Source organism: Bombyx mori, chromosome 5 (genome assembly GCF_030269925.1).
Source record: "Bombyx mori chromosome 5, ASM3026992v2".
Classification (NCBI taxonomy): Eukaryota; Metazoa; Arthropoda; class Insecta; order Lepidoptera; family Bombycidae; genus Bombyx; species Bombyx mori.
This window is the reverse complement of record NC_085111.1, coordinates 17,841,427-17,854,441: the sequence shown is the minus strand read 5'-3', so window position 1 is coordinate 17,854,441 and position 13,015 is coordinate 17,841,427. Positions and strand designations below refer to the sequence as shown.

General features: G+C 35.9%; 1 protein-coding gene across 3 annotated transcripts in view; it reads left to right on the top strand.

Annotated features, from left to right (window-relative positions):
- Positions 1-13,015, top strand: part of LOC101740045 (uncharacterized) — a 91,030-nt gene that overhangs the window by 76,370 nt on the left and 1,645 nt on the right. For 2 of the 3 annotated variants that reach the window (XM_062668833.1, XM_012688467.4), the window contains 2 exons: positions 1,176-1,858; positions 3,804-6,787. In XM_062668833.1, the coding sequence (XP_062524817.1) occupies positions 1,176-1,858; positions 3,804-3,914 (794 nt within the window). In that variant the 3' untranslated portion in view covers positions 3,915-6,787. Of the gene's footprint in view, positions 1-1,175; positions 1,859-3,803; positions 12,967-13,015 lie in introns of those variants that run through there. The other variant, XR_009973269.1, reaches the window with a different exon arrangement.

Below are 13,015 nucleotides of genomic sequence, written 5' to 3'. Positions count from 1 at the left end.
GCAATAAGTAGGTCTCCCGTATTACTTTTTCCAGTGTTGAGAACGGCGCTGGTCGTCGTGCGTCGGGTGCAAACGACCTCGTAAAAGCCGACACGATTACAGCTCGAGGCTCCTTCGATTCAATCTCGTTTTATTCGGGTAGGAAGCTAAGACGGTTACTCTTATATCATTAGCTGCGTAAATTGACTGTTGTAAGTTGGAAACAAAGCGAGCACTAGACAGAATGAGGGCATCGTGAAACGATTTCTTACTTCGATTCAAAAACAAACAGTTTCAGCTTTGCAAAATCTAAACCAGCATTAAATTTGTAGTTATTACAAATGTAGTACTTCTCAAAAATAATTAAATACATGTCATTGTTCTTACTCTCAAAAATAATTAAATACATGTCATTGAGATAGCCAACAACGCTCATAATAAAAACCACGGTCTTTGCCATGATTTTTCCTGAAGGTAAACACTCAAAAATTTTATTATTTATGTTGATGTTAATTTATGTGATCGTTATTGTTCGAGCTGAATGGTTTACTTAATTAGGCCCGCATAGGTTTATGTTCAAATGATATGAGACGCCCATTTCGGGCGCGAAGCAAAACCGCGTTCTTTCTCGAAACACGGGATAACAAAGCACAGTAATGCAATATAATTGAGACTACAACCTCATGTCTCAAGGTGGTTGGCGGTATTCGCGTTGTGATGCGTAAGAGATTCTGGAAAGGAAATATTAATTAGATCGGAACAAAGCAGGATATCTAAGATGGAAGGATGGATGGCTATAAAAGATACTGCTATCAAGAATACGCGACCTCCAACTGTTTCGGTTACTGCCACTCCTCCCCAAATACTGTTAATTTACTAGTGGTTGGACGTCTTGTGAGTACGCATGGAAAGGTACCACCACTGTCTATTTCAGCAGTGAAGAAGTAACGCGTTTCGGTTTGATAGGACTTAGTACTCATGTATCAAGGTGGGCCACCACCCTTAGATATCTATGGGCTCCGGTGACAATTTAACACCAGGTGGACCGTGACCTCGTCCATCCATCTAAGCAATGAAATGAGCCCTGCTGTCTTAGCTGAATTCTGGAAAAAGTGACGAAACGAAACACTCATTTAATATACCATATTGTGCTTTTGAAAATCGTTATGATTAATAACAAGTATTAACGTTTTCAGGCAGCGAATCGACTTTCGGTGCCCCCCAGTCTGAAGAGCTCCTGCACATAACACCTGAGCTAGAAACGGAACGACATTCTGAACGACAAAACCGTGCTCTGTACATCAGCAAAACTGTAATCATCACAACCCCACACCCGTTGGTAAAAAACATTACGTTAAACAACCAAACTGACGAGCCAATATTGGCGACCAACGTTACCCAAGTCAACGTGACCGAGATCGTTCACCCGGCGATACAGTGGACCGCGGCCAATGCAAACGTAACAGTACAGAATAGTACTGTCAATACAACTTTGACAACCAACGTGACAGATGACGTCACGACAACACCGTCAAATGCAAACAACCTCACGAGGGAAGAGTACATCAAAGATTTGACTCACATCGAAGGAATTCCTGACAGCAGGATCGTGACCGAGAAACCGTTGTCTTTGGAGACCGCCTTCTCTCACACGAGAATACCGAACGTAGAGTCTTCCAGGAGAATGGTGGAAGAGGAACGGGGAATAGACACGGGAGTTATAGCGGGTATCGCTTTTGCTGGTGTGGTGTTGGCAGCGCTGGCTGGCAGTATAGCTTTCGTGCTGTACAGGAGGAGATACCTGAACAAGCCCCAGACCTTGAATGACAAATGCTCGAATCCCGACTCGAGTGGTTATCTTGACGACAGCACTGTTAGGGTATGTATATTAAAATTCTTATTTAACGCTAAAAATACCATAACGGGTCAAATGACCCATTTTGAACTTTTGCATTGAAAATTCACGTATCATCTTATTGCTTTTGCACATTTGACTGTCTTTTTTTTTAATACTCCTACCTATGCTGATATCCTTGAGAGGCTATTTCAGCTTCTCTTGACGTGTAGGGGAGCTCACGGGGCTCAAACCGGAGTGTTGCTAACACTGGTCCTAGCAAGAGCAGTGCTTCGCAGAATCTACCACCGAATAGAAAACGCGACCCACTGAGAAGATCCAAGGGAAACTCAGTGGGCTGTGTCTATGAGTTAATTTACTCGTCGAACCCTTCCTCGTCGCTAGCGACGGGTTCGGCGAGTACGGTAACCGGTGCTTGTGGTACCTAAAAGCATCGTTCATGGATCTGGAGGATCCGTAATGATGTGTTTAGGACTACGTCGACTGTTTACCATTTCACGCAATTAAAGGAAGTTCTAAAGAAAATGACAGTAAATTAGAGAAAAAATAATTGATGATATTTGACTACAATTGATAATTTTGAAAATAATTGACATAGATTAACTTTGAATAATTTCCTTTTACATAAAAGACAAACAACAGCCTAAGAAATACCCTAGAAAAATGCCTGAGAGCGTCCATAAGCTATACCAAAATAATTCCATTGGGTTATGACGACACGTCCAGTCCTGTAAAATAGTGGAACTATATCAATAATTTTCAAAAAACAGCCAACATCTAAAATACGAGTGCTTACCATAAATCTATTAAAATGCTTATTCTTATATGAATGCTTATAAGAGTACCTAATATACAAAGAACCACCAGTTTTTATACAACATAAGAATACAATCTTAGTATATACTAATATTAAAAAAAAAAAAAAGATAGGCATGAATAAAAACATTTCATAAAATATATAATAAAAATCGAAGAATAACATATTTTATGTTCTTTGAGGATATACGCCAACCCACGTGCCAAGCAAATCAACTATGGCAATCGCCTTGAAAATGTCGCATGCATTTTTTATACAACATTACGTTATATCACACATAAACTAAAACCGGTTTACCGGAAAACATACTGGAAAAAAATATATGGTGATACTCTATTCGGCTTCTATTCAGCCATCTGCTCAAAAATAACATAATATCGCTTAAAGTTTTCTATTATCTTAATAAGTGTGTGTCACGCCTTACCGAACTGTCGGTCTAAATGCTTTTAATAAGAAATCTATTATCTTGAAACAATAGACAGCCCGACTCAACTTATACAGATTACTTCTATTCGGTTGTAGATAATACACATCACATGACATAATCATCAATAGCATACTAGAGCATTGTGTTATACAACGTTATTAATGTTACACAATTTTAATTTTTTCTTACACACAACGTGTAACTTACATCAATTAATTACAGTTCATGGTATATTAAGTTTGCGATAAACATGTTAAATGTGTAGCTACATGCTAATCTAATAAGAAACAGCAACCTAACAATAATTTCATTGCATTTTTAACTCAATTGTTATGTATAATAACCATTCTACTGTTCAAACTGGACAAAAGTCGTCGTGGCCTAAGGGATACGACGTCCGGTGCATTCGTGTTGAGCGATGTACCGGTGTTCGAATCCTGCAGGCGGGTACCAATTTTTCTACTGAAATACGTACTCAAAAAATGTTCACGATTGACTTCCACGGTGAAGGAATAACATCGCGTAATAAAAATCATACCCGCAATATTATAATTTAGGTAATTACTGGTGGTAGGAACTCTTGTGAATCCGCGCGGGTAGGTACCACCACCCTGCCTATTTCTGCTGTGTAGTAGTAATGCGTTTCGGTTTGAAGGGCGGGGCAGCCGTTGTAACTATACTTGACATCTTCTTTTTATCACTTATCTTTTCTTTTTAATTTTCAGGATAATTCTGAAGAGATGTACAGTCTGGACAATGATTCGTTTCTGAACTCCCTGGAAGCCATGACAATACAGAACTACTGGACAGATACAGTAAAACATACTAAACTATAACAATGCAAGTCTGACCATGTTATACTTAATCATTGTTTCTCAACCTTGGGGTCACAGTGAATGAAATATCCTGATGACTGTTTACTACTTTAAATCTTGGGTCATCTTGCGATTGGGACACTAAAAGGTTGAGACACAATGGTATAAGGAAACGTGATAATAACAGAATAAAATATTTGACTGTAATGAAAATATAGTTAGAGCTGAAGTAATCATCAAGTCTATTCTACAACAGAAATATTGGATTGGTCACATGTCTTGTGATGTCACAAACCACTAAACAAAACTTTTTATTTGCAATATACTTACTAAAAGGTAAAACTATGCTGGAGGGTTACATCACAGTTGTAATTTGATCTGATTTTGTTTTATTATTTTATTTATTTAAATTTATTACCAATCTTTCATGAATTTTTGAATTTTAGTTAAAGTTATAAAGGTATTGAGTGTTGCAACTTTTTTGTGTGATCAAAGGTAGCCTGAATAGCAGTTAATTTGTATTATAATTATTATGTACCATTAAATATTACATTTTTTCACAAGAGCTAATTAAAGCTGTATAATTCAATTAGTAAGGTTTATAGCATCATCAAACTTATTTCTGCAGCAAAGCCATAGTTTCCATTTTGAAGGGGTAGTCATTATTTCAGCTGAATTCCGACAATAGGCTCAGCCTTGTAGATTACAATTTTTGTACTTTCAAGGTGTGAAAACAATTACAACAGAATACATCTTATCTCGTTTCTAGCAGCTAGGCAAATATTAGACACTTTAAGCTTTAGGATTTTGTCTCGGCAGCACCATTTAAAAATAGATACATGTGGAATTGATTTTTTTTATTGCCCATGTAGACAGACGAGCATACGACCTACCTGATAATAAGTGGTTACCGGCGCCCATGGACTTCAGTAATGCCAGGGGCAGAGCCAAGCTGCTGCCTACCGTTGGTACTTAATTGAAGACAGAATAAAAAAAACATTTCTTATCAAAACTGTTATACATAGTTCTTTAATCATGTTTTTTTAAGATGTATTAAGCTTTGTAATGTCAAACTATTATTTCGTTGTTTCAAACTATTTGGAAATTTTAAATTTAGTTTTTAATATTTCTAAATAGTATTCGATCGTAGAAGTGAATTCATTAAATAAATTTTACTTATTTAAGTATATTTTTTCAGAATAATCGAAACTGAGTTTTGATGGCTCTGAAGAACTCTAAAAGCCTTCGTTTCACGATATAAACCTTTTTATTACACAAAGTAAATGTACGATCTCATGATTTGCATGCCGCCTGAAACTATGGAGAGTAGAGGTAAGGAGAACCGTTTCATATGGGAGAAGCTTGAAAAAGTGGTGATTTTGTAATGCTTACAGTTCTTTCGTTCTTTTTTATTTCTCTATCTTATTCTAATAACTTTCAGCGCCTTTTTTTAAATTTACCCGGTTGCTCCTATAGCGCCACCCTTATTTAGCAAATTTTAACGCACACTTTTCACAGCCACAGAGGCGGTTCTCCTTACCTCTACCCTCCATGCTTGAAACGAATAGGTATTACAGATCACCATTGAAAAATGACTGTGGTGAATATGATGATAAACTTCGAGTAAATTTTATTATAATAACGGCATTAACATTAACGGCTACCCTTCAAACCACAACGAACGTATACTTCGCGGCAGCACATAGAGTTTCTTGATGCATTTACCATTTTTTTTTCTTAATTATGATAACTAAAATTTACCTTAAAATTAAAATTTATCGAGACATTTTTATCTTTGCTTGTCAAGCTTGACAACCAATGACATTGACAGCATTGATTAACATATATAATCTCGATTAAATAAATTCACATTTTGACAATTTAAAATACACACAAAATGTACCCTCCGCATAAATTTACCAACCTAATTATTATAATCATACACATACATACGGTTTTAATAAAATTTTGATTTTTTATTTCATTTGTCATCAAAGTTCGTTAAATTGCAATGTGCTCCTTAGATTAATGATAACTTTCCGCTACACCATAACAGCGGAGCTTAATCAATAATTTTAGATTGTATTATTGTTTAGAATTGTAATAGGTGGCTCCAAAATTATGTCGATTTCAAAGTGATCATTTCGTTAATTAATATAATAATTTATCTTATTATTTTTCAAGCTGTATAATTAAAATAAAACATTGCATGCAATTGTGTTATGGACATGAAGAAGTGTTCAACATCAGGAAATCTTAAAATACGTTTATTATCTTATATCCTATCTCAATATAAGAAGAGCGAAAAGGACAAATTTATTTTATTTTACAATTTAAAGGAATTGGATAATACAATTGCACTTAATAGGGTTTTAAAAAAAAAACGTGGGTAGAAAAAAGTGGTTCTGAAAAATTATTATTTTGATTCATTACAATAATTAAAACATAACCATTGCTGTATAAAATTTAAAATGTATTTTTAAAGTCTAGAATCTATATTATTGATGTGAGTTCTAATAATGAAATTAATTAGTGATAATCATTGTAAATAGTTTGTACTATTGTGATAAAAAAAATTCTTGAGATATAAATGTTAGGCTAATATTAATGTACTTATGGCGATACTGAACTTTAGAAATAAGATGTAGTTTAAAACACAGCATGAATGACAGAGTTTCTGTAGATGATTCTACTATTAAATGAATGTTATGTTATTTTGCCGTTCACTCTGAAACTAGACGAGTTATCGATCCAGTGGTTGTATCAACATTTATTGATTTTGTATTCTAGATTATCTAATATATAAAATTCTCGTGTCACAATGTTCGTTCCCATACTCCTCCGAAACCGCTTGACCGATTCTCATGAAATTTTTGGAGTTTACTCCTTTAGAATCGATTTACATATATAGGCCCGGGGTATGAAAATTATGGGGACCAAAATCGTACTAGCATGTCACACGAAATGCGTTATCGCAGGTGACGCCGGGCTGCTGCGCCGGCAGTCCGCCACAAAGCCTCGTACTGATCGCGCGTTTCTCTCATTATTGTATTTTCATATATTTGTTAGTCGTTTGTTTTGTGTCTCGTTAATTTGTTAATAATCTGTAGTGTATCGTGTTGTCGTAATATAGAACTATTTCTCGTATTGTTTCGTTTAATTTTTTATATCCAGTAAACTCCAGTCGTGCGTCGGAGCGGACACACACACTTTTTTTTATGCATATTCAGTAAGCCTGAGAATCGGCTACTATCTATTTTTGATACCCCTAAGTGATTAGGGTTGTCCACCCCTAACATAATTTTTTTTATTTGGACTTTTGTTTTGTTATAATGAGGTATTATGTGGTTGAATGAGGTTTTGTTATTTTTATTATATATTCCCTCATCGTTCACAGCACTACATACCTCTTTCACTCAGTTACCACATCCTTACACACTTACAATAAGTTACTTTTTTTTTCTACACTAGAAATTCCCTAGAAATCTTATATATGGCAAAACAATGTTTGCCGGGTCAGCTAGTTTAAATTTATTATTCGTCAAAGACCAACCAAAAAGTTTGAGCTTGATAAAGACATGACAACGGTGCGTCCGACGCTCTTCCTCAACATGTATCGTTCATGATACATTACATTGCGAAGATGTATCGTTCGTATCCTATGTACATGTAGCGAGTAGCCATCATAGAACACAAGATATTTGACAATTATATTTCATCCCATATCATATCATTTCCTTCCATATCGTCGGCTTATTGCAAGAACTCATTAACTGCAAAAAATCACTAAATGCGTTTTTATCTATAATGGGCTCATTTTTGCATATTCTACAAAATGCAAAAACACACAAATTTCTAGCTGGCCAATTTTAGCCGTTACGTCTTTGGTAGAAAATTGATAATTGCAACTTTGGAAGTCAGGCATTTACAAAGATTCACTAAGCAGCACTAGTTATTTTTATTAAATGGATAATTATTTGAAAACAGCATACATTACATTACAGAACTCATTTTCAGCATCTAATTAATTTTATCAAAACAGTGTAGTATAATATAGCTTAAAATTGCATTTCGATAAAATTCATTATTTACATTTACATTACATTTAGTTAGTTTCTGTAATGAATTATTTCATCACAAATGCACAATAAGTAATTTTAATGATTTTTATCGATATTAATATAATATAAATCATAATATTAAGATTTCCATAAAATAATTTATTCTTTTTCCTTATTTTTTCCATTTTGTTGATGGCATGATTTTAATAAGTTAACATCGATTAAAAGAACATAGTAACTTCTTGCAGGCTACGTGGTTCCTCGGTTGTAGTTTAGTGAGTTATATAGGGTTTGGTGAAATGCGACAAAACAGCTTGTCTAGGAAACACGGGGCATAAGACGAAACCGACGAACGCGGGTGAGGGTGGGTTTGCGCGGGACGAAAGAGTACTGCCTCGCTCGCTCAGTTTGCGGCGAGATACATTGATTACCACGTCTGTTATAGAAGTTAATGATTTCTGACAAAATGCAACGAAATAAATGTTTCAAACAAGGACGAGGAACCAAGATGTTGGAGCAATTGAAGTTCTGAACAACCTTCGCACAACCTAGCAAGCAAACACCTGACCTACAATAGCATCATTCTTTCCACGGGTGTAGAAGATGTTAAATGATACACTGGAGAACGGGCAACATCGTTATCTGAGAATCATACCAGTGGACTACGATTGCCAACTTGTATTTACTGATAGGGTGGTTGGTATGGCGTATGGCAAGCCCGTACGAGTTGGTACCACCATCGAAGCGAAGCAGCATACGGAACAATTTAGATTTAGATTTCGGGTCTCAAGATGGGTGGTGACTTTCACGTTGGATCTCTATGAGCTGCAGTAATCACTGTAACACCAGACAGGCTTTTTTATATTTTTTAAGATTGAAGGATTACTGGTGGCCCGGAGGCCTTTCCAGATTCACCAGGACATGTGGGCTAGCAAAGGATCAGCCAAGAGGGGTGGGATTTGCTAACAGCTGTCCGTGCGCCTCCGAAGAAGACCTAACAACTCAAGAACAGCTGCTTCGTGAATGAATCTACTACCGGATCGGAATCGCAACCCACTGAGAAGACCCGGCGAGAAACTCAGCGAGCTGATGCAAGAACGTAATCAGTTTCTGTTATTCTTAATGCTATACTTAGTTCAAGTTAACCACCTTGAGGTGGTTGAACGTAAGTATTTAGAATTGGGCCACACACATCATATGGAGGTCGATAATATGCATAGTTCTATCGAGAATCAAATGTGTCTTATGCCAATTTTTTCTATGGTAGACCTTTGTAATGTTTTAAGATTGGCTAGATCGAACAGAAAGCTAAAAAAGAAAAAAAAACAGCAAAGACGCCGTATGAACCTATAGTAATGAGCCACTCTGATATCTTGAGCCTAAAAGAGTTGAAAAACAAATTAATGTTTAATAAGTCAATTGACACTGTAGGACTACAATGTTTGAAGGTTAAATGCTTCAAGCTTGGAAAGACCGACTTAAAATTGTTCAATATAGGTATGACTACGTTTCCAATTTTAAAGACCTAGCCTGCAGAGCTACACCATTGGTATAATAATAAACCTGATAAAGAATTATCTTCCTGAAGAAGAAACCTCTGATACAGATTTTTTTAACCTAGATCTTTTTTTATTTGTTTTATGTTTTTGTATGGTGTTTAAGCTCAGTTCCTAATTTTCATTAAAAAATACATGATTGAATGAATACATGAGTGATTGACTAACAGGGAGAAGAAAATTATTTTTAGTTTATTATTTAAGTCGTCGTGGCCTAAAAGATAAGACGTCCGGTGCATTCGTATCTAGCGATGCACCGGGGTTCGAATCCCGCAGGCGGGTACCAATTTTTCTGATGAAATACGTACTTAACAAAATATGTTCACGATCTACTTCCACGGTGAAGGAATAACATCGTGTAATAAACTCGCATAATTATAATTTGCGTAATTACTGGTGGTAGGACCTCTTGTAAGTCCGTACGGGTGGGTACCACAACCCCGCCTATTTCTGCCGTGAAGCAGAAATGCGTTTCGGCTTCAAGCGTTTTTTTTTATTGCCCTTGTAGGCAGACGTGCATACGGTCTACCTGATGGTGAGTGTTTACCGTCGCCCATGGACTTCAGCAATGCCAGAGGCAGAGCCAAGCCGCTGCCTACCGTTTAATACTCTCCACAAGCCTCGTTTGAAGAAGGACATGTCATAGCGCTCGGGAAACACCGTGGAGGGGAGCTCATTCCATAGCCGGATGGTACGTGGCAAAAAAGATCTCTGGAAACGCACTGCGGATGACCGCAGTGGCTCCAGATAGTATGGATGAACTCTACTCCGGTGGCGGGCGGTACGATGGTAAAAACGAGATGCCGGTATCATCTCGAACAATTCCTCAGAGCACTCCCCATGGAACATACGGTACAAAATACAGAGGGAACGGAAGTCCTCCGCAGACCCAGAGGTTCCAAACGATACGTGGGAATGGGATTATTAACAATCCAAATGGCCCTCCTCTGTATAGGTGGGGCAGCGTTGTGACCATACTGATACCTTAGAACTTATATCTCAAGGTGGGTGGCGCATTTACATTGTAGATGTCAATGGGCTCCAGTAACCACTTAATACCAGGTGAGCTGTGAACTCGTACACCCATCTAAGCAATAAAATAAAAATAAAATTATGTACAACTTTTGAGACTGCGAAGTTGTCGTGAGTACTTGGCAATATTAGCTATTGCAAGTTCTTACGTCAACTGTTATGAAAAAAATGTTTTTGATTATTATGTTATTATTCGTTTTTGTTTATTTCAATAAGGTTTGATAAGTATTTTGTTGGTTTATTTTAATTTAAGAAATAATTAATTCACATATAAAACCGACTTACAGTAGCAAGAAGTCATTAACTTTTAGTTTTAGTTTATAAATAATATATAATGTTATATGATTACCGACCCTCACTTGTTTTAATTAATATACATATTAAGCAATCCAAAACATTCAGTTTTTCTCACTGTAGTTATGTATGAAGGATAATATGGGCTAATCAACATAACCACTAACTAATTTCAACTAAAATGCCGTTTTCCCAAAATAATGAATATGTCACTTAATGACTTCTTGCAATAAGCCGACGATATTATCATTTTCCATAAATATAAGAATATAAATTATAATAAGACATGACTGAAAGGTCTTAGTTACCAGGTCATAAAATCCCTTTAAAAAAAGATATTTGACAGATGCGTAAAATTAAATCTCGCTAACGACAGTTTCAAGATAAGTTTGCATGTATTTATGTTCATTTGTTTGTTTCTACCGAGCAATTTGTACCGGTCGGTGGAAAATCTTTCCTTTGCCGTTAACTCCCAAATACTATATTGCTTCGCATAACATCCAAGCTGCAACTAACTAACCAATTACCAGGAAATTAGAAAAGAATGTCTATTCACTCATACACTCATTAAATAATCTGCCCAAGCATAAAAAAAAAACTATATTTGGCGCCAAAATTTACCACCACGCTCGTTGCTGCATTTAAATATTGGGACATACAAACTTTCTTTTATATACGCTTTTATTTTCAAGCGCCGCTTCGTACGGAACCATTTGGGTCGATTTCTCGTATAAACAGTGTAAGCGGATATTTAACTGTAAAAAATATATAAGTCACGTTACATATAGGTACTAAAACAGATTTAAAATAAATAAAATATGATCTCAACAAGTGTTTTTGAGACGTAATTAATAAGTTACATTCGATAAGTAAAAGAACGGTTGAACACACTTTTAAATGTACTAGTAGTTAATTGTTAGTTAATTGAAGAATGTATTTTTTAATTAAATAGGGAACATAGTTTCCAAAAGTAAAATTTAAGATCGTAGAACATTAAATAGTTAAGTTGACTTTGCACCGAACCCAGCCTCGAGAAGAATGAAGTGAAAAGTTGACAACAATGGCGGCTGTTATTGTCGACTACCCACAGGTGGTATACGAAAGGCTATACACATGCAATATTCAGTTTTCCTGAACATTCTGGAGCACACTGATGGTGGGACCTCTTGTGATTACTGGTGGTAGGACCTCTTGTGAGTCCGCGCGAATAGGTACCACCGCCCTGCCTATTTTTGCCGTGAAGCAGTAATGCGTTTCGGTTTGAAGGGTGGGGCAGCCGTTGTAACTATACTGAGACCTTAGAACTTATATCTCAAGGTGGGTGGCGCACTATGGGCTCCAGTAACCACTCAACACCAGGTGGGCTGTGAGCTCGTCCACCCATCTAAGCAGTAAAAAAAACACTACTTGAACTGTTTATACGGTAGCTCACGGTTGGTCAACTGTCGACAATTTATAACATTGTAACATTAAAACGCTTAGTTCACTTGCAAATCCATAATACGGATAAAAACACTGGGCATTACAGTTTTTGAATTCGTGTTACGTTTTGTTTTCTTTATTGTTGTGTTCCCAGTTAATGCAAAAAGTTTAAACGCTTGTATGTTTTTTAATGAAAATATTTTTTTTCGTTGTTCATAATTAAGCTTTATTTTTCCTATTTTAAACATTTTAAAATGTTTTTCCCTTTCGAGATGAAAAGAACTTCACTATTATACTTGTGATATATCCGTCCATTTTGATTTGTTTATGTACGCTTTTTAAATGTTCTTTTTTGTTTTAAAATGTAAACTAAAGAAATCATATCAAAATACATTTGGTAATTTTTAGACGTGTAAGTAAATACATTAATTATTATACTGATTTATTGCAAGAATAAAAACAAAATCATTGAAATCATTAAATCATTTTAATGATGTTATGCTTCGATCAATAATACTACTAGATTCGCGATTAGCGCTTCAAAAGCGGCCCGAAAAATAAGACCACAAATAAATTTGTGGTCTTATTTCAAATTAGTATGGTCCAATCATAGCCAACACTAAGACGTCAAAACGCTGCAATGCGCGTTCAAAAACTGAGTAAAAAACCACCGTAACACCAAGGTTTTGGAAGGAATATCTTTTTTTGGTAAATATATATTATTAAGTGTTTTTCATAAAATAATAAACACAATTAT